General features: G+C 29.3%; 3 protein-coding genes and 1 long non-coding RNA gene across 11 annotated transcripts; 2 read left to right on the top strand and 2 right to left on the bottom strand.

The window, feature by feature from the left end:
- The first annotated feature begins 6,016 nt into the window (after positions 1-6,016).
- On the top strand, positions 6,017-6,956 carry LOC120358287. The gene is made up of 2 exons (XM_039452018.1): positions 6,017-6,041; positions 6,207-6,956. The coding sequence occupies exons 1-2, from the start codon at positions 6,017-6,019 to the stop codon at positions 6,773-6,775; spliced, it is 594 nt and encodes a 197-aa protein (XP_039307952.1). The 3' UTR covers positions 6,776-6,956.
- A 548-nt stretch (positions 6,957-7,504) lies between these two features.
- On the bottom strand, positions 7,505-10,190 carry LOC120356770 (putative nuclease HARBI1). Of its 6 annotated transcripts, none has more exons than XM_039451685.1 (4): positions 10,134-10,190; positions 9,584-9,739; positions 9,354-9,510; positions 7,505-8,593 (listed from the first exon to the last, which is right to left on the bottom strand). In XM_039451685.1, exons 1-4 carry the CDS (start codon positions 10,147-10,149, stop codon positions 7,828-7,830), a joined length of 1,095 nt encoding a protein of 364 aa, XP_039307619.1. In that variant the 5' UTR covers positions 10,150-10,190; the 3' UTR covers positions 7,505-7,827. The 6 variants fall into 6 exon arrangements, with proteins under 6 accessions (XP_039307619.1, XP_039307617.1, XP_039307618.1 ...); XM_039451683.1 differs by having other exon boundaries at positions 10,047-10,162; XM_039451684.1 differs by having other exon boundaries at positions 9,354-9,526; positions 9,609-9,739; positions 10,047-10,162.
- A 2,032-nt stretch (positions 10,191-12,222) lies between these two features.
- On the top strand, positions 12,223-24,981 carry LOC105199680. 3 transcript variants are annotated; one of them, XM_026141734.2, is made up of 7 exons: positions 12,223-12,394; positions 12,485-12,585; positions 12,900-13,566; positions 13,645-13,958; positions 16,144-16,383; positions 21,978-22,244; positions 23,596-23,883. In XM_026141734.2, the coding sequence occupies exons 3-7, from the start codon at positions 13,086-13,088 to the stop codon at positions 23,881-23,883; spliced, it is 1,590 nt and encodes a 529-aa protein (XP_025997519.1). In that variant the 5' UTR covers positions 12,223-12,394; positions 12,485-12,585; positions 12,900-13,085. The 3 variants fall into 3 exon arrangements, with proteins under 3 accessions (XP_025997519.1, XP_011165181.1, XP_039307521.1); XM_011166879.3 differs by lacking the exon at positions 12,485-12,585 and having other exon boundaries at positions 12,226-12,394; XM_039451587.1 differs by lacking the exons at positions 12,223-12,394; positions 12,485-12,585 and having other exon boundaries at positions 13,086-13,566; positions 23,596-24,981.
- A 289-nt stretch (positions 24,982-25,270) lies between these two features.
- LOC105199682 lies at positions 25,271-27,248 on the bottom strand. The gene is made up of 2 exons (XR_850939.2): positions 26,855-27,248; positions 25,271-25,544 (listed from the first exon to the last, which is right to left on the bottom strand). It is a non-coding gene; the product is annotated as an uncharacterized LOC105199682 (long non-coding RNA).
- Between the last annotated feature and the right edge of the window lie 357 nt (positions 27,249-27,605).

Below are 27,605 nucleotides of genomic sequence, written 5' to 3'. Positions count from 1 at the left end.
CAAACAACTCGAACAAACCTATTATAAAACAGATTAGGTTGGGTTTTAAAGCTCATTCTACATGAAATAAAAACAGCCTAGTGCAAACTTCGTTGATTGGTTGCGTCTGATCGACGTTTGCCGTGTGCACAGTTTGCACGTCTGGGGGTCAATCATAGGCTTGTTTTCTATTCCTGCACTAGACTGCACTAGAACGTGGGTGACACCCTTTTGGACACAGCACGATTGGACACCACCACTCACAGCGCTTGACCAGTGGAAAAACTCTAGGCATAGGCCGCCATGAGTGGTGGTGTCCAATCATGCGGTGTCCAATCGTGCGCACCCCCTAGAACGTTCCTTCTTGCTTTCGCTAACTTTTAAACATCTATCTATTTCATTTTAAGTGTATACCCATGGAATTTGATTCTATCCATGGGGAAATTTTCTAGGGATGGTCCCAGTTGGGCACAGATCCAATTGGACACCACCAATTATAGCGGCCGATGCCTAGAGTATTTCCGTTGGTTGGGTTAGATTAGATTACGTGATTGGTGATGTCCGATCGGGTCTGTGCGCATTTGGGACCCTCCCATTTTCTAAATTGAAAAGTCACCACTTTCTATATATTCGCAGTTTATGATTAATGTAACGACTAGATTTTATTAGTCGTTACGTTAATCATAAACTGTAAGTATGTAGAAAAATAGCGACTTCTTAGTTTAGAAAATTTCCCTATGGACAGTATCAAATTCCATGGGTGTATAGTCGTGAGCTAAAAGGTTGCAACACATTTTCTTTGATTGTTTTTGAAATGTAGACTTGCTCATTAAACGGCGAACGTCATTGGTTCTTACCTGTGGATCCAACCAATTAAGCATCAAACCATCTACCATCAAAAAAAATGTGTTGCTACCTTTTAGCCATGGTGGAAGTATAACATGGTGTGCTCAATTTGGCTAAACCACGCCCCTTTTCATGGCAAAGTGTCTCTTATTCCTGAAGGCTGCCAACTGTGAAAAAATGAAATATTTAATGTCGGAAAGTTGCTGAACCTAGATGGTCGCATCTTTGTCACACGTACGAGTGCGTGCATTGCGTCTTTTTCTGTCATACCAGTGCCGCCAGCGTCATTGCTCCAATTTCAGCGTCTTTGCTTCATAGCGTCCATAGTAACAACACGTGTTTTGAGGTTATTTTTTAAACTTTATTGTAAAATAACGCCACCAAAAACAAGAAAAAAATGAAAAAAATCAAATAGAACTTTTAGCTCTTAGCTTTTTAACTTTGAAATGTATAAAATAATAAATAATTATGTGTATCTAAAAACTGTATAATATAAGAATTGTGTATAATAAATTATTATATTTATCATGAAACCTGCATAAAAAATAATGACTACACATTTTGTCGGTAGAGATTGTCTTAGTCAGTTCATTCAAAAACAGCAACACGTGGCTCAAGCATAAAATCAATGAATATTATTTAATTTAATTTAACTATCTTAACTATTTTTTTCTTTTCATTCTTAATGAAAAAATATCTTCAAATTTTAATAATTTTTTATTTACAAAAAATTGATATTCTGTAATGATTTGTGGACTTAATAATTCTATTTATTTCTTGTTTTGGAAAAAATTCTTGTATATCAATAGTTGTTTTTTAAATTTTTAAGAACTTTATTTTTTATTATTAAAATTACCGTAAAATTTATTACGATATTTATATTTGTAGTGTTATTTCAAATATTATTTTATTATTAAATACTATTAATCTTTATATTTTACACAAACTGTTTAATTTTTATTAATTTTTTACAATGAGCGCAGTTAGTCTTTCGTGTCGGGTTGTATTTAATAACATTTATTTACAGCGGTAACTATCTGCAAGAAAAGAGACAGAGTAAAAATAGAAAACGTCCGACAAAGACAGTTATATCAGGTGTACAGACTTTAGAAAGTGAAATACTTCAACTTTTTACAGTTGGCAGCCCTCTGGAATAAGAGGCAGAAAAACGACGGAGAGCGCAGATTTTAGAGAAAGAAGGCTGCAAATTGAGCACACCATGCTATCCCTTCCACCATGCTTTTAGCTCACGACTATGGCTGTGTTCCGTTTTTACTGGCAGTACTGAAAATTTATAGTTCACGTCACATATACTATACATTTTCAGTACTGGCAGTTAATATCGGAACACAAAATATATGTACAGTGATGAGGCCTGTTCGTGTTGCTGCCCTTTTTGAATTAATTTCTTTGTCGTCTCTCTCTTTCTTACGATCAAATATATATTTATCTCATCTCGAGTGCAAAAATTTTTGGGGATTTCAAGCAACTCGAACAGACCTATGTTCATTATAGGCTGCGTTCAGATTCCCCACCCGAGTGCACCCAGGCACCTAAAGAGCGTTCAGATTCCTTTAGAGTGCCCCTACCGGACATTAGGTGGGTCGTTCACTTTATCACTCTGTCTATCCCGAGAGAGTGGAAAAACCACATGGGTCCTTGAGCCGGGTGAAACGGGTGGGTGACCTAAAGGTGCGTTCCAAAATGTATCGCTATAAAAATTTCTATATATTTGTGATAAAGCTCGTATATTTAAAACAAATTTAAAATAAAAAAATAAATTTAATTTAAAATATTATAGTAAATAAAAATTAAAATGTATAAATATAATAAAGAAAAACGTTAATAACCAAGTAAAGTTTAAACGTTTTGTTTATTATTCTGTTTATGTAATTACAGATTAATAAATATTAATCTTTTATTCTATTAATGTAAGGTTACTTGGTCTACAGTCTCACAAAACCGTTATATAAATATTTATATTTGAGATTAGTATGTTAAAGATTTTTAGTATTATTAAATATTTTCTGATACTAATAAAATATACTGTTTGTTTTCTGTTCCTGAACTCCCTGAATTAGTGTGCACTTAAAGTGAAATAGATATATATTTGAAAGTTAGTAAAAACAAGAAGGAACGTTCCAGTGCAGTCTAGTGCAGGAATAGAAAACAAACCTATACATATAATAGATGATATGCGCAATATATATCTTCATCTAATTTGTTAAAATAAAAATTTATTTTCATTGTTTAAATTGATTCGTCCTATTCTACGAACATTTAATTTTCATCTACTTTAGTTATATTGATAAAAATATTCATAGTAAGATATTTATGTATTATCTTTATCGTTTATCTTAATTTATTATGTAATTTATTCTGAATCTGAGATATTTATGTTACTATTTCTCAGCGTTATTTGCTAAACACACCCAATGTTTGAGAGTGGGTGTTTACGATAACTAATCGGATCTCGGATTGGATTGAACAATGGTACTCAACCTAGGTATAGAAAATTTCCCTAGACTAATCGGATTGACGATTGCTGTCTCAAATAAGGGTGCGCACGATTGGACACCACCACTCACAGCGGCCGATGCCTAGAGTTTTTCCGTTGGTTTGGTTAGATAAGTCAAGATGATTGGTTGGTGTCCAATCGTGCTGTGTCCAAAAGAGTGTCACCGGGTGTTTACGATAACTAATCGGATCTCGGATTGGATTGAACAATGGTACTCAACGTAAGTATAGAAAATTTCCCTAGGCTAATCGGATTGACGATCTCTGTCTCAAATGTGATCCGATTGATGACGAAAGCGTGGAGACGCAGAAGCATGCTTGAAAAGTAAGTCTCTTTATTTTTTTAAATAATAACACAAAAAATCAAAGATAAAGTTAAAAAAAATGATTTGAATTTAGATTTATTGTAATTTTTTTTGTCTAAACACTGGATTTCGTTTAAATTTCTGTTTGTAAAAATTAATTAATCTATTCTAAAGTTTGTGGTTATATCGGAAACAAATCAAAATTAATAAAACAATTATTAATTGTTAGATACAAATTAAAACATATAATATTTTAAGCATATCATATAAAATTTCTGTTTATTATAAACTTAGTAAAAATAACTTTGAAATCATTCAACTACATTACACATTAATCAATATTAATTTACATGTTAAAAATTAATAATGTTTCTAAAAATGTTCTTTTTATTCTTTTCCAGATCGTAAATAAACTTCAATTCCATGAATAAATAAAAATTACTGGAAAATGGATTTATATGAAGAGGGCATTATTGAACAATATCAATTTGTGCTAACTTAAAATTTGTAAAATCTACTTTTCTTTATTAGTTGTTTATTAGAGAGTAATAATATAAAAATAGAATATACGCATCATATATGCATACAATTATTTGAATTTTATTTATGTATATTCCGTTCTTATATTATTACTCTCTAATGAACAACTAACAAGGAATAGCAGATTTTACAAATTTTAAGTTAGCACAAATTAATATTGTTCAATAATGTCCTTTTCATGTCAATCCATTTTCCAATAATTTTTATTTATTCTTGGAGTTGAAGTTCATTTACGATCTGGAAAAGAATAAAAAAAACATTTTCAGAGACATTATTGATTTTTAACATATAAATTAATATTGATTAATGTGTAACGTAGTTGAATAATTTCAAAGTTATGTTTACTAAGTTTATAATAAACAGGAATTCTATATGATATGCTTGAAATATTATATGCTTTAATATGTACCTAACAATTAATAATTGTTTTATTAATTTTGATTTGTTTCCGATATAACCACAAACTTTAGAATAGATTAATTAATTTTTACAAACAGAAATTTAAACGAAATCCAGTGTTTAGACAAAAAAAATTACAATAAATCTAAATTCAAATCATTCTTTTTAACTTTATCTTTGATTTTTTGTGTTATTATTTAAAAAAATAAAGAGACTTACTTTTCAAGCATGCTTCTCGGTCTTCACGCTTTCGTCATCAATCGGATTACATTTGAGACAGCAATCGTCAATCCGATTAGCCTAGGGAAATTTTCTATACCTACGTTGAGTACCATTGTTTAATCCAATCCGAGATCCGATTAGTTATCGTAAACACCCACCAATGTAATCCGATTGAGGACGAAAGTGTGGAGACGGTAGAGACGCAGAAGCACGTGTTGATAAGTAAATCTCTTTATTTGGGAAGGTCCCAGATGCGCACGGACCCAATCGGACACCACCAATCACGTAATCTAATCTAACCCAACCAACGGAAATACTCTAGGCATCGGCCGCTATAATTGGTGGTGTCCAATTGGGTCTGTGCGCATCTGGGACCTTCCCATATTTTTTATCTAAACATCGGATTTTGTTTAAATTTCTGTTCGTAAAAGTTAATTAATTTATTCTAAAGTTTGAGGTTATATCAAAAACGTCTCAAAATTAATAAAACGATTATTAATTTTGTTAGATACAAATTAAAGCATATCATATAATACTTATAGAATTCATGTTTAAACTTAGTAAAAATAACTTTGAAATCATTCAACTACGTTGCACATTAAAGAATATTAATTTATACGTAAAAATCAATAATGTCTCTGAAAATGTTCTTTTTGTTCTTTTACAGGTCGTAAATAAGCTTCAATTCAAGTAGAAATAAAAACTGGAAAATGGATTTGTATGAAGAAGGAATTAATACTGAATAACATCAATTTGGTATGATTCTATGTAACAACATATACATTATTCCATATTATATATATATATTTCACTTAAAGAAATAAAACTATCTGAAAAAAATGTTTGAAAGTTACTTTTGAATTAAAAATATATTTTTACTACAAGAATTTTCTTCTAAAAATATTTGTTATATAAAGATAAATCTTTCATAAAGTAATGTTTTATTCTAAAATACTTTTTTCATTTTTTTAACGTAATACAAATTTTGCAGAAATAGTCTTTTCTGAATATAAGATGTTCTGAAATTTGCGAATTAACATACTATAGTAAGAAAGTTTTAGAAAATCTAAGCAAAATAGATTTTTATTGATTTTTATTTTAAAAAATAATTTTTGAGATATAAAGGTTTAAAAACAAGCAATTACAAATTACGTTTGACAGTCGTCTGTCGTGCGGCCTGTCAACGCAAAAGGCAGTAACTCACAAACATGAGATTGTTTACATATAAACACAGTTTGTGTATATATTAACAATTACTTTAAATAAAAACAATGTACAAACAACTATTATAATTTTTTGAGAATCGTTTTGCTAAAATATTTTGATTTGAGAATTTCGAAACATCCAGCATATGACATAGTATAATTGTTATATTATTTTAATAATTTGTTGTTACAGAAAACTATAAATATCAATGGAACGTGCAAACAACAAAACTGTTAATAGAAGAAGTTAGAAGTAACTTTGGGTTACTAAATAATAAAAATTATATGCAGAAAAATATCTGGAAAAAAATTGCAAATAATTTTAAGGAAAAAGGGCATAATATAACAGAGGAACAATGTTCTGTTAAATGGAAAAATTTTAAACAAAAATATAAAAGTGTTCGAGATCTCAATAATCAAACTGGTAGAGCTAAAGAATCTTGGGAATATTATGATTTAATTGATGATTTTATCAATAACAAACCCGAAATAACACCTACATCACTTGCTTCGAGTACACACGGATTTAGAATACACCAATCAACTCTTACAGAAGAATCTGCAGAAAATAACTCCTCAGTACTATCTACATCTTCTGATACTAGATGTAATATCAGGAAACGCCGAAGAAATGATGAACCTAGTTGGGTCAAAGCACTTTGCGAACAAAGAAGGGTCCATCATGAAGAAAACATACAAATACAAACAAAATTTTTAAAATTATTTGAAAAATATGTTGAAAAAGAAAATAGACATAAGTAAAATTAGTTATACTTAAGTATTAAAAATAATATTTTGTGATAGTTATCAATCTGTGATTCACTTCAGTATTTTTTAGTTTTATCTGATAATAATTTGATTTTATTATAGCACACGGAATTCAAAAAGAATTCAGATTTATGTCATCAATTCTGAATTTATTTTGAGATGTAAAAAGAATTCTTTCTCTGATTTTTCCGAAAAAGAATTTTTTTACATCTCCAAATAAACTTAGAATTGATGACATAAACATGAATTTTTGGAAAATTCTTTTTGAATTCTCTGTGCCAGATGTGAGTCATATAAATATTTTTTTTTAGTTTTTGTTGATAATAATATTGATTTTATTGCAGCACACAGATTTCAAAAGTATTCAGATTGATGTCATTAATTCTGTATTTATGTTGAGAAGTAAAAAAAATTCTTTTTTTTTTTTCAAGAAACGAATTCTTTTTGCATCTTAAAATGAATTTAGAATTGATGACATAAACCTGAATTAAAAAAAATTTTTTTTTTAATTCTTTGTGCTGCCTGAGTTGTCCTATGAGTAGTTTTTTTTTTGTTTTTACTGATCATCAAATTGTTATATATAATATAAAAGGTGATTCAGTGGTAATACTTAGGAAAAGTAAAAAATATAAAATTAAATGTTTTGGAAAAACTTTATTATTGGAAAATAGTATAATTTGTTGCATATTACGATTCGTGTCATGTTAAAATCCAAAGATTATGTTAATTTACATATAATTTTTATTTTTGATTTGTTACGGATTACAGATATGTATCTTTGATTACAATAAAAATCATGTAAGCATACAATTATTTGAATTTTATTTATATATATTCTGTTTTTATATTACTGTCTTATAAAAAAATAACAAAGAACAGCAGATTTTACAAATTTTAAGTTAGATTTAGTTTCTGTTATAAAATAATTAGAAGAATCATTAATTTTTTATATTTAAGTACAATTGGGCAGAAGTTCTTGAATCATTAAATAATATTATTTAGTTTTTATGTAAAAAAAACTTGTGTATTCTATTAAATGTCTGTAATTAAAATAATAACTCTGCAATAATGTCTCTTTTGTCATCAGCTGGCATAATTGCATAATTATTATTTACATTTTCTACTTCAACATTATCAAAAGGTTCATCTTCATTATCAATGCAAATATTATGCAAAATACAACATGCAAGTATATCTAATGATATCATGTCTGTGTTATACATATATACATATTTTAATTTTCTAAATCGTTCTTTTAGTATTCCAAATGTTCTTTCAATTATAACACGAGTTTTTGATAACTTTGTGTTATAATTATGCTGTATAGCATTTAAATGACCATTATCCCGGTATGGGGTGAGCATATTATACGATAATGGGTACGCAGAATCAGCTAAAAGGTGACTACGTTGAGGAAAATATCTTTCTCTATCATGATCTATCAAATTTTTAATGTCACTTAGCCGCCAAACACGAGCATCATGAACACTGCCACAAATTCCCGTGAACACGTCAATAAATTTCATTTTATGATCGCAAATACCTTGTAATAATATCGAATAAAATTCTTTTCTATTTATATAACTGTTTGGATATTCAGTAGGCGCACTAATGGGAATGTGGCAACCATCAATTACGCCTACAACACCTGGGAAATCACTAATGGCAGCAAATTGTTGTTGTGTATTTAATAATTCATGAACTTCTGGCCACTTAATATAATTTTGAATACGTTGCTCTAATGTGTAAGCTACATTAAAAACACATCTCCATATAGTGTCTTTAGACACTCCAAATCGATCTGCAACGGATCTGAAAATAAAAACATTATGTTAAAAATATTTTTAACACAACAACAAAAACAGGAAAAATATGTTTAAAAAATAAATATGTAATTTACAAACTTTTTAGTAAGTATATCATATCTCCTTAAAAAAAGTATTACAATTTAAAACGCTTATCATTCCTTGTACAAATCAGAGACAATTTTCCGAAATAAGATATTTATTCAATAATATAACTTATACTTATCGGTAGACTTATGTTTATTTTCAATATATTGTTCAAAACTTTAATCTTGATAAAACTTATTCTTTATTTTTTTTATTTTAAAAATATATTATATAGATAAAAAGTAATAAACCAACAAATCTATATTAATAGAAATAGATATTAATTAATTGAAATTAATCTAAAATAAACAGTACACATTTCAAATATCTCTTTTCTGCATTTCTGTACAACGTAATTGTTAATACTTATTGTTTATTGTTTCATTATTCTAAGTTTAAAGATCTCAAAGATAAATATATTCTGTATTTATAAGGTAATATTTATAATTTTTTGTCAATGATTTTGAATACACTATAAAATATTGAATATAATATAAAAATAATTTTATGGTTAAATTTTTACATATAATACTGCAGCAAAATCGTTTATCTTTTTCGTCGTAAAAACGAAATAAATTATTGATAGTATTATATCTTTGTTCGTAATAAAAGGAAAAATCACATTTTTTACCGAATAATTTATACGTTTAAATACATATAATAATATTTTAATTACTAACCTATAAACTTCTTGATTGCCAAAAATCCATAAGGCAATAGCAAGTTGCTTTGCTGGTGCTAATTTAGGAGAATCATCATTTTCTAATAAATTGAATCCAAAAGTTTGTATTAAGTGTTTAAAAGTATTCCTTTCAACACGAAAATGTGACTTGAAATCTATAATAAAATAAATCTACATGTTATTATAAATATAAGATATAAAAAATTAATGCAAGTTGTTTAATAGTACCTGATAACGAATAAAAAGGTAGTACATTTTCAAAGAAATTAGGTATCCTAAAATGATGTTCTACTCTTAGACGTGCAATTTCTCCATCCCAGACATTTTCATCATTTTCTTCATTGTTAAACAAAACATTCCATAAAAGAAATATATCCATTCTTCCTATTGCAAAGATAAAGAGATTTTTTATTTCATAATGTTACGTAAATAATTACTGATTTATTTTTCTATTTTCTGCAAAGTTAAAGAAATTTTTATTTCATAATGTTACGTTAATAATTACAGAGTTATGAAAGAAAAATGAGAAAATAAATAAGAAAATATCATTGAATATTTCTACAAAATAAAAAGTAAAGTCAAAAAATACTAAATTTACAATTATAAATTCAAATTATTTTTATTAACTTTAGATTAACTTTAATCTTCGATTTTTTGTTACTATTTAAAAAATAAAGACTTTAACACGTGCTTGTGCGTCTCCATACTTTCGTCCTCAATCGGATTACATTTGAGACAGCAATCGTCAATCCGATTAGTCTAGGGAAATTTTCTGTACCTAGGTTGAGTACCATTGTTCAATCCAATCCGAGATCCGATTAGTTTTCGTAAACACCCGCTGTCTCAAATGTAATCCGATTGATGACGAAAGCGTGGAGACCGAGAAGCATGCTTGAAAAGTCTCTTTATTTTTTTAAATAATAACACAAAAAATCATATAAAGTTAAAAAGAATGATTTGAATTTAGATTTATTGTAATTTTTTTGTCTAAACACTGGATTTCGTTTAAATTTCTGTTTGTAAAAATTAATTAATCTATTCTAAAGTTTGTGGTTATATCGGAAACAAATCAAAATTAATAAAACAATTATTAATTATTAGGTACATATTAAAGCATATAATATTTCAAGCATATCATATAGAATTCCTGTTTATTATAAACTCAGTAAAAATAACTTTGAAGTTATTCAACTACATTATACATTATTCAATATTAATTTATATGTTAAAAATCAATAATGTATCTGAAAATATTTTTTTTATTCTTTTCCAGATCGTAAATAAACTTCAACTCCAAGAATAAATAAAAATTACTGGAAAATGGATTGACATGAAAAGGGCATTATTGAACATTATCAATTTGTGCTAACTTAAAATTTGTAAAATCTGCTATTCTTTGTTAGTTGTTCATTAGAGAGTAATAATATAAGAACGGAATATACATAAATAAAATTAAAATAATTGTATGCATATATGATGCGTATATTACATTTTTATATTATTACTCTCTAATAAACAACTAATAAAGAAAAGTAGATTTTACAAATTTTAAGTTAGCACAAATTGATATTGTTCAATAATGCCCTCTTCATATAAATCCATTTTCCAGTAATTTTTATTTATTCATGGAATTGAAGTTTATTTACTGAAAAGACTGTACAGTCGTATTCATTATAGTTGCGACACTTTTTCTTAGATGCGTCTCTGAACACGCAACTATAACACGAGCTGAGAACATGATTGGTTCTTACTTATGGATCCAACCAATTACGTTTGCCGCTCGATGAGCAAGGCTACATTCAAAAACCATCAAAGAAAAAGTGTCGCAACTATAATGAACATGACTGTACAGTCACCTGCATTATAGTTGCGACACTTTTTCTTCGATGGCTTTTGGAATGTAGCCTTTCTCATCGAGCGGCAAACGTAATTGGTTAGATCCACAAGTAAGAACCAATCATGTTCTCAACTCTCGTTATAGTTGCACGTTCAGAAACGCATCAAAAGAAAAGTGTCGCAACTATAATGCAAGCGACTGTACACCCAAGGACTTTGATTCTGTCCATGAGGAAATTTTCCAAACTGAGAAGTCGCTATCTTTCTACATACTTACAGTTCATAATTAACGTAACGACCAATAAGCTCTAGTCGTTTTATTAATCATGAACGGGAGGGTCCCAGATGCGCACAAACCCAATTGGACACCACCAATTATAGCGGCCGATGCCTAGAGTATTTCCGTTGGTTGGGTTAGATTAGATTACGTGATTGGTGGTGTCCGATCGGGTCTGTGCGCATCTGGGACCCTCCCGGGTGTACAGTCGTGTTCATTATAGTTGCGACACTTTTTCTTAGATGCGTTTCTGAACGCGCAACTATAACAAGAGCTGAGGACATGATTGGTTCTTACTTGTGGATCCAGCCAATTACGTTCGCCGCTCGATGAGCAAGGTTACATTCCAAAATCCATCAAAGAAAAAGTGTCGCAACTATAATGAACACGACTGTACATATGTATATATGTACAAGTCGCTTGCTACCTCATTGTTGTCTCTCCGGGTGCATTCGTTTATGCAGTGGCAGAAAGGAACCTATAGGACTTGTTTTCTATTCCTGTAATAGACTTCACTGGAACGTTCTTTCTTGCTTTCACTAACTTTCAAATATATATCTATTTCATTTTAAGTGCACACTAGTTTAGAGAGTTCAGGAATAAAAAACAAACGGATATATTTATCTTGTTTTAAATGTAAACATTTTTAGGAATATGGAATATTTAACAAAACACGAACAAACCAAGTATCGTCAATGGAGAAAAAAAAAGAAAGGCCAATGTTTGTGATTTTTTTAGGTGAATCGGTATTCTATGATGTACGTGCACCCTGGTTCGCAGTTAGGGAAAATGGCTGATGATTCGTCGAGACGTGTTTTGACAATTTTGATCGTCTGAGCCCGATGATCGACGAGGTGTTACGTCGCGGAAAACGTAATTTCTGTGGTATTTCTAGTGATGGTGCCATCGTAATTTAAGATCCAGTGGTGCGTTCTCTTTGCATTTTTCCTGCTAATCATTCGCTTGTCCTGTGCGTAATTTGTTTAAACATGTTTTTGACTTGCTGCTACCATCAGGAAAATTTTTTCGAAAGTCTGATGTCACCTCTTTTTTACAATATGAATAATAAAATTGTTGGTAAAGCGAATTATACTGTCGATAAGTTGAATTAATTAACGTAAGTAACAAGATGAGTAATATACGAGTGTTACTGAAGTGCAATCTTAGATCTGACCTGTCATTTTTTCATTAGCGGTATCGTTTTCTAGAATTGTCACGTATAGTATATGTGCTCGACTCAATAATAGAGCGAGATTATGCCGAAACAGCATGTTTCAATTCCTGAATTTGTATTCTAATACTAAGAAGCATAAATCATTCCTTTGAATTTAGATACAGATATCTATTATATATCATTGCAAAACTATAAATGTTAACAAACAAATATTTCTTTAGTAGACTTGTTACACGTGATTTTTATTATTCATACAGGTGAAAAATGCAACAGACTTACTGTATTTTCTGACGTAACATCCTCCATGTGGCTAAGTGGATATAAAGCCTGCAGTTCTCTCATGCCAAATTAGAGATTGCAGCATGTGTCTTATATAGTTTCTACAATCATGGTGTAGTTGAGGGACTATTAAGGCGATAAAATGCCTGCCATGCAAATTAATAATGGGACAGCACTTTGCTAGTCTCAGAGACTTTTTTAGAATGGATAGTGAGAGGCAGCCTACCGAGATATGCGCTAATGCGCTCAGCCATCCATTGCCATTGGAAATGGTGAATCAAGATAGCGATGAAAGTTTGCCTGAAAATGAGACTAATGGCAATGTACCTGTGACGAACCCTAACATACTGCCGAACAGACCAGAATGTAAATTAGAAGGGAATTTGGACAACGATCATTTAAACTTAGATGTAGACAACCATAATTCTAGATTTGAATCTTTGTATAGTCAACCTGTGGAAGCTCAGGATACAAAGCAAGTTTGTAACAATGGTAATATTACAAGTAAACTATCATATAGACAGCAGCAGGAAGCATGCTGCAGTAGTTCTGGCGGTAGCAACAGTAGTAGCAGTTCTGAGGATAGTCCTGTAAATCCACCTTTAAGAAGATCCTCTAAAACTTTGTCATTTGGAAAGAGAAAAAGTAAGTTAAATTAATTTTTCACATATATATTCTGTTGTTTGCCAATGTGGAATGATAACTCAAATTTTTCACTATTAGATAAACAGCGTAATAAAGATCAAAGCCCAATATGTAACCACGTTTTATCATCGAAAAAGAAACGTAGCAACTGGGTTTTGAAATTTAATTGCGCCAAGAGCAAAAGCTCGAAAAACACTGACATTATTCCCGGTCAAGGGAATGGTAATTCGGATTGTATCTGCACTGGTTATAGAAGAACTGAGGAGCATCCTATGGGTGCGGGTATTGTGTTTAATAGTCGTTCTGCTCCGCAAAGTCCCATTCTCGGACCTTTGCCACCGAGTCCTGTAATCGATTTATCGCGGTTTAATCCCGAAGAGTTTCCTATGGAAGTAAGTTTTTATTTTTTTTTCCATTTTTCTTAAGATTTCACTTCTAAGTAAATAGAGGATTAGATTGCTCGAAGATATTTGATAATTTTTTGTGACAAATAAATGTACAAAAGTGAAGGGTTTGAATGATATTTATGCATCTAAACAGAAAAATTTTTTTATTAACAAATATATAAAATACATTAACAAATATTTACATAACTGAAATATTTTGTCTCTATCATTATTTTGCAATAATGTCATGGTAATCTGACATTTTTTAACTGAAATTTTTCAAAAGACTTGTTGCTTAGGTGAATTGTTACAAAATAGATTGAATAAAGATTAACAAAGAAGCAAATATTATTAACAAAAGTCCAAATAACTTCATACATTTTGGGCTCCTTGCATGTATTTATCAATTATATTTTAATTTGTAGATAATAAAAGTATATTAAAAATTAAATAATTTTAGATCTTCAAACTTTTGTATTTTTTTTTTTTTTTTTTTTTTTTTCTTTAATCTTTCTGTCTAAGATGAACTTCAGAGGATTGTTGTCATGAACATTACTATTTCCCTTTTTTTCTGCCGTAACGACAACGCCCAAAAATTTTGCTACATAAAATGTTCAATGAAATTATAAAAGATATATGGCATTTATTTGCTGCTATTGTTATTGTCACCGCGAGAAGATGATTTGGACGCAGAAATAAATTTTTTGGCAAGAACAAAGAGGGGAAAAAGTGATTCTAGAAAGTATTTTCAATTATATGAGAAAAGATCATCAGTTGATTAAAAGCATCTTGCAAGTATAAGTAGCAAAATTAATATATCTTACATATCACATTGATGAGGTCATAATATTAATCAAAAACTGTTGTAGCTATTCGCACTTATGCAGTTTTAATATATTTTTTATGCTTTACAAGGTATCCGAGCCGAATAAGGCCCACCTAACTTATTTTATTTTTTACAAATTCTATTTATGAAGATATTGAAATAAACTGAATAAGAATAAAATGTTTATCTCAACTCGCCAAAATAAAATTCTATAAAACATTTTTAAATAAACAAAAAGAAATGTTTATAAACTCTGAAATTGGGCCTTATTAAATTCTTGTGCTTTTAATAAGGCCCAAATTAAATAAATTGAAAATAACAAAGGAATTAAACATTATTTTCTAACTCCCTGTTAAATTGATTATTAATCACAAATACGAAATCCTTTAAGATCTATTTTACTGTAAAATATCACAATTTTTTTGTCTATTAATTTTGTCTATAATTAATATTTTAACTTTAAGAAATTTTGGCTATTTTAGTGCAATTTTAGCTTATGGAAAGTTAGCATCATTGAAAATCGTTATTCTCTGTTGCAAACTACATACATAATAAACAAATGACAATGGCTATAACAATAAATGTATAAGTGGGCCTTATTTAATAATATATTATTTATAAAAAAGTATACTTATTCCAAAAAATCGATATATATATATATTTTTTTTTTTATAGTTAGAAAGTTGAATAATATTATAATATGTTGTAATAAATTAAATAATGTATACTTATTAAATTTATAACATATTTTTATAAAAACGGCTGATTTATCTATTTTGTTACAAGCTTCTGTTGCACTGAATAAACGTGTTGCTACTGGTATTAATTCCCTAGTCCCTCTTTATCTACTTCCTATGACATATCTTTTAAGCATATATTTCAAAGCGCGTTTTTAAATGGTAAATTTAAAAGTGGGCTTTATTTAGTACTGGGCCTTATTCGGATCAAGTATCTTAATTCGACATATTGCTTTTATACGCGAGGAGTCAAAATCTGATTTTACTATTATTTGTCTTCAGTTCATATAGCCATATACTTGTATGTAACTTTTGTCTGAAACATATTTTGATTTGATCAGCAAAGATAAAAGGTCATAAATGGACAATGGTTATGATGGGATATCCTGTACACATAGTATATTTATATAAATATTTGTAAGAAAGAAAGTATTTTTTTACTCTTTATATGTTCTATAAATATCCTTCAAAATTTTACTTTTGTACTGTTTAATTTGTTACAAAAAATTGTCAAAGACAAATACGATTGTTAAATAATCTGACTTTCCAGTCTCTTTAAGAAAGATATGTTGTTACGTTTTTATCTTACAATACAATGATGTAATACAATAATTTTTTGTTTCTAAAGGATTGTGACGAACGTGCTCGAATGCAACGCGCTCGAGAGATGGAGGAAGGCGTCGAACCTCCTCCTGGTTATAGGCCTAATTATCCTGCGGGAATACAAGTTCATCCTAACGGAATAACGGTAGACAGTTTGGCGGCATTATTTCAAGCACATGCCGGTATTCAAGCTGCCGCTCTTACAGCCTTATCTCAGATCGACTTTACCTTAATTCCAAATATCGAGAGACCCGCGCACACGCAGGTAAATCCTTTATGCCATTGATTCAAATTTTTATTTAACATCCGATTCGTGTAAGAATAATTCGATACTCAATTTTTTAAATATAAATTATATGTTTAGATTTGTATTATGGTTAGGTATGTATAGGTCGAAAAATCCAAAAATTCTCATCAAAACAGGGTAGTTGTCTTTCGACTTCAGAATGCAAAACTTGAACTCGTCGTGCTGTGACTTTTTATCTTTTTTGCAAGAACAAAAGATATAACTCACATTATTGTATACATTATAATTAGTGATTCATAAAAGATTCAAAAATTTTAAATATTTGTATTAATATTTTTCAATACATTTATTTTTATTTCAATAAATTTATTCTTTATGGCGACACTGTATCTATCCACTAATAAGTTCAATGTAGAATTTGATTAGTGCAAGAATATAAATTGAGATAATTATAAAATAATTTTATTAGTAGAAATTTTAAGACTCATTCCATAATTTTTACAAGTTTTTTACAATCTTCTATACAAACTATGCAAAACAAATGTAAAATATCTTTGATAACAGTAGGGTTGGCCAAAAACCCTACTGTTTTTTTTATTTTAAACAAAAAAATACTGGTTCAGGGTCACTGTTTACGAATTTAAAGTTAGATTTCAAAAATTCAAAATGGCAGATTCAATATGGCTGCTATATAAGGATAAATTAGTGTAAATTAGTGTAAATTTGAATTTTTCTATGCTAACCCATGTGGTACTCTCTTTAATTTCTATACAAAACCCAAGTGATTGTATTTCTGCATTTTCATTGAAAAATCTTCCTATTTCTAACCCAAGTAGTATTTACTTAAAAATAAATATTTTTTATTTATTTAATCCAACCTAAATGTATTCTTCCCAAAAAATGTATGAAATCTTTAAATTGCGCCATTTATAAAGAGAATATGTTGCTCTTTGAAATAATTGCTGTACTACTTTTAACAAATAAAATGCAAGTGATAGTATCTTTATTTTTTAAATAAAATCCAAGTGGTATCTTTAATTCCTTTCTAAATAAAATTCGAGTGATACTATCTGTGTATTTCTATTGAAAAATTTTTCTGTTTTAACCTAAGTAGATGTACTTAATTTTAAAAAGTTTCAAAGGAATATATAACATTTAATCTTAAAGAATTAAGGAAAAAACAGAAATGAGAAAGTTTTATTAAAATATAAAATTTTTTAACTACAAAAAATTGCCGCTGCTAGATAAAAAAAGCAATGAAAAGAATTGACATAAGAAAGAATGCGATAAATGTAACACTTGTAAGATACGCGTTATAAAATAAAGTAATTACGCGAAGTAAGTTAATGAGTAAATTTCTTCAACACTTGTTTCTTTTACAAGTAACATTGTAAATTATTATCTTTTACAAGTAACATTGTAAATCATTATAATTTTTACAAGTAACATTGTAAATTATTATATTTATCTAAGTTACCATAACTATTATAATAAATATTTTACAACATTTTATTTAGATATTTAAACATCTAGCAGCGGCAATTTTTTGTAGTTAAAAAATTTTATATTTTAATAAAACTTTCTCATTTCTGTTTTTTCCTTAATTCTTTAAGATTAAATGTTATATATTCCTTTGAAACTTTTTAAAATTAAGTACATCTACTTAGGTTAAAACAGAAAAATTTTTCAATAGAAATACACAGATAGTATCACTCGAATTTTATTTAGAAAGGAATTAAAGATACCACTTGGATTTTATTTAAAAAATAAAGATACTATCACTTGCATTTTATTTGTTAAAAGTAGTACAGCAATTATTTCAAAGAGCAACATATTCTCTTTATAAATGGCGCAATTTAAAGATTTCATACATTTTTTGGGAAGAATACATTTAGGTTGGATTAAATAAATAAAAAATATTTATTTTTAAGTAAATACTACTTGGGTTAGAAATAGGAAGATTTTTCAATGAAAATGCAGAAATACAATCACTTGGGTTTTGTATAGAAATTAAAGAGAGTACCACATGGGTTAGCATAGAAAAATTTCTTTGTTAAAATACAGAAATAGTATCACTTGTGTTTTTAGGTAAAATTAAAGATAAGGTGCGCGCACACACATAAATACCGCCTTTTTTTTACCTTTTTTTGAAAAGGTAATTTTGTACTGATATCACGCGTTTTGTAGTGTTAAGCAATAATATACTTTTGTAGACTTAAAGTTAAACGTAATTACCACATAGGTTAGCATAGAAAAATTTTTCTGTTAAAATACACAAATAGTACCACTTGGGTAAATACTACTTGGGTTAGGAATAGGAAGATTTTTCAATGAAAATGCAGAAATAGAATCACTTAGGTTTTGTATAGAATTAAAGAGAGTACCACATGGGTTAGCATAGAAAAATTTCTCTGTTAAAATACAGAAATAATACCATACGATATACATGCATCACATCACATGAGATGCGCATGACGTGCATAATGCATTATATATCCTCGTTTAACGTTAGTTAGTTGAAAAACAACAAGGATAAATGATGCATCGCATGTTATGTTATGCGTGAATCGCATGTTATGTTATGCATGAAAAGGAACGCACCCATAATTACATAAAACGGCTATAATGAGCACCACTCCGTGTCGAAAACGTATACAAGTTTCTCTTAGCGACGATCGGCAAAAAGAATGTCGTTTATCCCGCAAACCGAGATATATTGCCGATTCAGTTCAGGTTACGGGTTAGGAAAGCCATGATATCACGACAATCATTGTCGCGATACTCGCGGCCATCGTGATGCATCACATGGTTGCATGCAGGCTGATATAGTGTAGAGTCCCTAGAAGTAGAGAGTCTGGACATCTGCCCCTAAAATGTCGGTGATGAATATGTCAGTGTATGTACATATATGTATACATATGTATACCTTATGTGTGTGTATGTTTATCATTGTGTGCACATAAACGTGTTGTATGCTGTTATCGCATTGGCTAAAGAGGATTAAATAAGGATCCGTATTGGTGCTGCCATTTTAGGTGCAGTCCAATCACGTGGAACCCCGAAATGTCCAGACTCTCCACTTCTAGGGACTCTAATATAGTGTAGTAACGAGCGCCACTCGTTACTCGTGTCGAAAAAATGTACTGGACAAGATTCGCTTGGCGACGATAATAATAATGACGTATCTTAAATGTAAATCGTCAAGATTTGGACTTTGCGTCGCGATATCTCCGCTCGTAGGGCACGGAGAGAAAAAATAAAAACACTTTTATTATGCAATTTTCCCCAAGCTATCGATTGAGACTACTCGGAACTTGATCGGTTCAGCCGTTACTGAGATCTGATAATCTCATTATGCTTGAACTCGCTGACTCGCGTAAAAGAGGCGCTGGTCTTTCTCGCTGACGCTGATGATGACGCTAACGCTGATGATGAAAAAAAAAAAAAAAATACCGCGAGACGCGACCGCGCCTCCTGATAAATATAAATCAGATACATGATATAAAGGTTTTTCAGATTGTTAATTACAAAATTCATGTCAAATTTGTAAAATTTAACATGGCAGATCCAATATGGCTTTCATATAGGAGTAAAACTATTAAAATTTATATAAGTGTCCTAAAAATATAAGTTATATAGGTTTTATGAGTTATCACAAATTTGATGTCAGATGTCGAAAAATTTGAAATAGCTACACCAATATGGATTCCATAAAAAAGGAGATTTATGGAAGTATGTATATGTGAAAAAATACGATTTAAAAATATTTCGAAGTTACATCTCCCAAAATAAAATTGTATTTTCAGTTTTTGACTTTTTCAGAAAGATAAAAGTTCAAGCTTCAATGTTAAATCTTTTCAAAGTTGTGGAAACATTTAGTTTATGCGTTATGAAAAATGGTCAAAAATGTACTTTTTGCTCCTTCTTTTTTGGGAAATCTTACATAAGAGACAATTTTTAAGATTATATTTGTATTCAGTGCATTCTATTTACTAAAAAATGACTCTTAATGATAAAAATATAAGGAATTTGTTAGTGTAATTTTTATCTTTACATAGACCAATAATATTTTTATGAAAAATTTAACATGTGCAAAGTTCTGGAAAATTATAGGGAAGACCAGAGCTATTAGGAACACTTTTTTTCTTTTGCGTCTCCTAAGTCTTGTATTCATTAAAAAAAAGTTGGACAGTTTGAAAGGTTGAACCTTCATCTTCACAATGGCTTTATAGATAGAAGACGGAAATGTATTTGCTTTAAACTACATACAATAAAAATATTGACCAGTGCCAAGTGTTTCGAATAGTCCCGAGTCCGGAGTAATTCGAAGCTAGTCCGGAAATATTCTGAAATTTATGTTTTAAAACGAAAAAAATGTAAAAAAGCTATTGTTAAGACTTTGTTTTACTCTGAAAAGGATACATAGTATCATGAAGAAATGTTACATACAATAAAAGAATACAAAACGCACATTAGAATTTTATTGTTTTGGTGTTTTCGGAACAAGTCAGGGACTGTTCGTATTTTGTGTAATTACATCTGTTGAGTATTAAATTGTGTATTTTGATATATAGAACGCGAATATGAAAGAAAAAAATCGTCCAAACGACAATTCGACGTTTGGTGTTTCAAATAGCCCCGACGTCAATTCTGCGTATTATTGCGTATTATCTACAAAAATGAACATTACACAGCAAAAAGTAAACACGAAATGTTTCAAATACATTTAACTGGACATGATACATTCAAAGTTTTCAAACCGAATCTTATACATGTATCTTACTTAAATTTCGAAGAAATACTCACTGTCAGAAATTACTTCGACTGTCGCAAAACACATTTTTCACTGCTACTATGTCAATATGACGTCGTTGCCAACGAAACTTTGTTAGCAACATCGTTACATTAGGACGTGTTTACAGTATTGAAAATAAATTTTTAACATGTACCCATAAAAAGATATTTCTATTCTTCAAATAGCTTCGGTTTTCTTTTAACATATAAAGAATATTTTGTAAAATTTTCAGCTTGAAAATACTTTACAAGAAACATTTTTTTCATAAAAATATTCTTTTTTCAATTTTTTAAAGAAATAATTAGAAATGAACGAGCGGGTATAAAGATTATGGAAAACATGTAAAGTAAATGAAAACATCAGAAAAATATGAAATCACAATTGGTTTTACAACTGTATTAAACTGTGAGCAGTACATCTTAAAAATTAAATAAAAAGTGGGAAGTATATCTTCCATAGCCTCTCAACAATTTCATTGTTAAAAAACTGATCAGAAAGAAATATTATTATAGTATTTTTCGAGTCAATAATAGTTTAAAACTACTTAAAACAATGCCCATTATTTTAACAAATTTTAATCAAACAGTTTCATAGCTATTATTTAAAACAGATTAATCCTGTTAGCCCATGACAATTTACATTGATATAAATTTTTAAGGCGTATTACATAGAGTATTTTTTAAATTTAAATTTAATTACATTCTCTCTTTCTTTCTTCTCTCCTCGCTCTTCTTGTATATATACATTAATTGTGAAGTATTTTTATGCATTTATAAATCATGTTGTATATTCATTGATTTGCTGTTTTATAATACAGGTCGATTATGTCCACTGTCTCGTACCGGACTTAAGATCGATTACAGCCTGTTCTTTTTATTGGGGTAAGATGGATCGTTATGAAGCAGAACGTTTATTGGAGGGTAAGCAAGAGGGTACTTTCTTACTGCGAGATTCAGCGCAAGAGGAATTCTTGTTTTCTGTGAGCTTTCGTAAATATGGGCGCTCGTTACATGCACGGATTGAACAATGGAACCATAAGTTTAGTTTTGATTCGCATGATCCAGGAGTTTATGCTTCCGAAACAGTATGTACATCAATTCATGTTTCATTTTATTCCAATAACACTGAGAAACATGATTTCTGTTTCACAATTTGAAAGTTTCCATCAAGTGTATTTTTACGTTAATTTGGTATTTGATGGTTACGTTAATTTGGTATTTGGTATTTAATTAAAGTAAAGCTACTGAAAACGAATAGGATTAAAAAAGTACCATTACCCACAAATTAAAAAAAAATAGCACCAAAGAAGTAAAAAAAACGCCAATTCCGAGAGTCTTCATAACATTGTATTATCGGTAGCCACTTTTTAAAAAATTTCATTAATACTACATAAAAATATGAAATTTTAGCTTTAAGACTTGCACTTTTGTTCGTTTCGATATCATTTTTTGATAGAATAATTTTTAGATAATTCTTTCTATGACACCAGCCCAAATTGACTTTTTTTACATCAATAGTGTGAAAAGTTATTTTCAGTATTTTTGTCTATTGAACACGAATTTTTTGTCCAAATTTAGCTCTAAATTTTACGTCACAATTTTGAGAAAAATGATGATTTTCAGGATTTGTCATTTTTTATCTTTATAATGCTATTTTTCGATTGATAGCCGAATTTGAACAACGAATTCGTATTTAACAGACAAAATACATTAAAAATGATTAATCATATTAGTAATACAAGAAAAATTAATTTCCTTAGTGTATACTTTACATAAGTAAAGAACTTCAAATTATATCTCATAAAATAATATTGAAACAAACTAAAATGCATTTTAAAGCTAAAAGTTAACTATTGCATAATATTAACGAAATTTAGAATAAAAATTTACTGATAATGTCACAACGTTATAAAAACATTATTTTTATTTTTTTTACGAGTTTCTAAAAATTTAAAGATGGTGGAACTTTTTGAAAAGCATATTTCGAGGGGGTAACCACTCTTGAATTCCGGTGTACAACCCACTAGAAGTCCGTTGATTTCTTTAAGTCTGCTGAATTCCTCGAAGTCCGGTATAATTTGGTGAATTTCATGTATTATACCATGAAATTTTGGCTTTTATAACGAATTTTTGATTGAAATCAGTTAATTAGTTATTAAAGCGGGATTTTTGACCTTTTCTTAAGGAGATCTCTTAGCAATCGCAATGAATTTTAATGAATTCTGATGAAAGTCCGATAAAGTCCATTGAAGTCTGTAGTCCAGTGTACATTTATTTTTTGAGTGATTACTCTTTTGGTATATCCTTTTTCAGTGTAAAAAAATGCTCTATTATAAGAAATATTTATTACTTGTTGAGAAACAAAACGTCAATCAAAGTTTGTTACTCAGTGTTTCAATGACATGGTATGATCATTATCCACTGTTCTGTTTACAGGTATGTGGTTTAATTGAACATTACAAGGATCCCACGTGTTGTATGTTTTTTGAGCCCATGCTCACTATTCCGTTGCATCGAAATTTCACATTTCCGTTGCAGCACCTGTGTAGAGCAGTGATAACCACGCGAACAACTTACGATGGCATAAATAAGCTGCAATTGCCAAAGACACTTAAGAGTTATCTCAAAGAATACCACTATAAGCAAAGAGTACGAGTCAGGCGATTAGACACGGAAAACGATTCACACACGGACTGTAGATCCATATCATGTTTACCGATATGAATCTTTTCATATTACTATTCGATAGAATTTTATTATACGTTGCATAATTATGTTTCTTTATCCATATTTACAGTTGTAACCGCCGTATCAAATACGAGCGGTACCTGCATACGATATTGCGTGTTTCATTTAACGCTTGTTCTCGCGAGTATTATTTGTCCTTGTTTAATATCTGAAGAATAAAGATGAAGTAATTCTAAGAACGTTGTGAGCGTTAAATGGGACGCGCCTATTGTAATATCAGGAATATCATGACTATGACACTACACAATTACACAGAATATCATTGCAATATTAGCAATAAAATTGTATTCGTCTTAAGCGATAATAGATACTGGGGGAGATGGCGTAGTATAATTAAAAAAAGTGGAAAAAAAGAGGACTTGTGCGCGATTTCAGGCGCGACAAGTGCCAATTTTTACTTGACGAAGTCTAGTAATCCTATATGTAAATACATGAAGACGGCAATGTTTCGTACACTCGCACAGTGTATTGCAAAATCGTGTATTGTGTAAACTTCAATATCATTGCTACTGTTCTTATTATTACTATACTTATTTCTTTATTTTATTCCTAATTCTACATTATCTTCTAATCATTATTTTCAATATAACTTAATCTTAATTAAAGTTATGAGAACAGTTTGTATATTAATAATTTTATAGAATGATACCAAAACTTATGCTTGAAAGGCATGACAATTTATTCTTTATTACAAAACTATGTCATCAGATTTAATCTTTATACGTAAAGTTACAAAAAAGAGGAAGAAAAAGAGAGTGGGAGAAAGAATCATTGCAAAATCTGGTATTACTCCTATTGTGCCTATTTATGATGTTAAACATTATTAGATAAAAGTTGTCTGTGTTGATGTTTCTTATCATCAGATGTAAAAATCTATAATTTTTGTGTAAATTTTTTAAATTTTGACATTTATGAAATTAATATGAGATACAGTGAATTGAATTTGGAGTAACAATGCAAATCATTGAATATTGAAAAATGTGCAAAATATATAATATAGAAATTGTTAAAAGTATTGGTTAATGGTTATTCGTATAATGAACTTCGTATTAAGAAATAAAAATTTAATATTTATTATGTGTATATATTTCACTAGTGTCTCAATTCCTAATATAATGATTATATTGCATACATTTTTGCTTGGGAAAAATAATTTTTTAACTAGTGCGTAATTCATGTTTTTTTTAATAGAATAACTTGAACTATTGCAAAATAAGTAATTCTACGGGATGTTTATTTAACTTTAAAATTGTAATATTAAAATGTGATAGTTGTTTTTATGCTTTTATGACAACATAATGGAATAAAAAAGAAATATTTCAACAAAATTTTACTAATTTGTTCGAGATAAAACATTTCAATGTTACTTTTAGCTTCTATTTATTTATTCATTTTTAACAACTTTCTGTTGTATCTCTTGCATTTAGATGTTAAATATACTACAAAATTAATTATTCTTTACAATTTATATTTTGCATGGTTACCATCTTGATTATGAATGAAATATCAAAATAGTATAATTTCTAGAAGTTGCAAGAAAAATAATCATAGATTATCTGAAATGTATTGAGTAATTGGCAGCAGTCCTTTGTAATTGAAGACGAAGAAAAAAGAAAACAGTACTAGAAGAAAAATATCTATTATTGTAAGGTAAGAAAAATAACTCTTGAAAGAAAAGTTATGATAGACATCTTTTACATGGACAATTGTAACATTAAAAACTGTTCATACCAATTTCAAAGAAAATGGAAAAGTCAAAATGTGTTAATTTAATAGCAGTCTTGTTTACACCACCTGATTTGACATATATTTTTACGTATACCTAAAGTCAGTCACCAACCAAACATCATGTAAACTTATGGACACTTTTGATTTAATGTAGGTAATATAGAGCTTTATACAAATGCAGGTTACATATTATATTTCGATTATATAAATACTTATTTTTAGTCATATTAAGTAAATCACATTTTCAGTTACTCATAAATAGGACTGGGCAAAAAATATTTTAAACATAAAATATTGGCAATTAGTATTTGAATTACAAAATACAAGCTTGTAATTTGTATTTTGAACAAAAGTTTGCCAGTATTTTATAATTTAATTGTAATTGCCAATATTTTGTACTTTGTACTTGAAATATTTTTTTGCCAGCTCTGTATACAAAGCTTTGCATATTAAAAACATTTATAAATTAAAGATATCTATTGGGATTTACATGTCCATTTTATGCTTTTAGCTACTTTTACATACATTTCCCTTTATACACATGCACGCACGCACACATGCATTAAAATAGAATACTGAAACAGTGACCTGACCCTCTTAAATCTTCACTGTTTACATTAGGTTTGTTCGAGTTGCTTGAAACCCAAAAATTTTTGCACTCGAGATGAGATAAATATATATTCAATCGTAAGAAAGAGAGACGACAAAGAAATTAATTCAAAAAGGGCAGCAACATGAACAGGCCTATTGTGTTTTATTATGTTTGAAACTTATGCTTGAATCTAATATGGGATCATAAACTATGCAATAAATTGAACCATTGTCAGAGACATGAGCAAGAAATTAAGTTTGATCAATACGTAAAATTATTATGACTTTTCTGTTTTCTTTGGGATCATGACAATAATTTATTATTGTTATACATTATTTTTGATTTACTAATATATTGTTACTCATAGAACTTGATTTAGTCGAAGTCGAAACATCTTGAATAAATCTAAAGCCTAATTTTTTATTATCTGATTAACTTGTGATTAAACTTAATGTTTTACTTAGTATTTTATTTAATGAATTTCATAATATTTAACCTTAATTTGAAGATTTCGATGATTCTTAACATTACTATGGCAAACCCAGTTTGGAAAAATATCAGGTTAAATTTAACCAGCCAATAATGAAAAATCGGACTTAAAAGTTATAAAAACCATAAAAAGGATACTGATAAAAGTCCTTTCCCATGCTTCTACCATATACAACTCGGTAACGAGCGTGTATCGGAAGTACCAATACGTTAGAAAAGATTGTAGACTTCGTACATTATCCATTGTGATTAATGACTAATTATTGCTCGAACTTTTGCAAATTGACTTTGATGCAGTACATGCACGCAAGCAATAAAACTCCAATTATGGCAATTATGAGGTTTGTTCGCGTTGCTTGAAATCCTCAAAAATTTTTGCACTCGAGATGAGATAAAAGGTTTGTTCGAGTTGCTCGAAATTCTCAAAAATTTTTGCACTCAAGCCGTTTGTTTTCTGTTCTTGAACTCCCTGAATTAGTGTGCACTTAAAGTGAAATAGATATATATTTGAAAGTTAAGCCTGATCTACAATATGCTTTTTGCTTCCTATTTCTTGCTTTTTGCCTCTTGCTTTCTTGTTTGTTCGCGCACTGTTTTACCGACAATCGTGTTTTTTGTCACGTGTTTCTTGTCTTTTCTGAAGTTCATTAAATTTTATCTCGGACAACAAAGACAAAGAAACATGTTGGTTAGGTTAAATACGACCACGGTATCGTGGCGATTCAAACATAGTCTGATAAAAAATATGTCTGATAAAGAAAATGAAGCTGAGATACAAGTAAACGAAGCTTTTGGCGAATTGTTTGCCAATTTTGTGCAAAAAAATCCTTGCCTTTTGTGCATGACGATGTCTCTCGGCTTCGTGTGACAAAAATACAAAAAACAAGGA

This window comes from Solenopsis invicta, chromosome 7 (genome assembly GCF_016802725.1).
Source record: "Solenopsis invicta isolate M01_SB chromosome 7, UNIL_Sinv_3.0, whole genome shotgun sequence".
NCBI lineage: Eukaryota > Metazoa > Arthropoda > Insecta > Hymenoptera > Formicidae > Solenopsis > Solenopsis invicta.
This window is presented reverse-complemented; position numbering and strand designations above follow the sequence as displayed.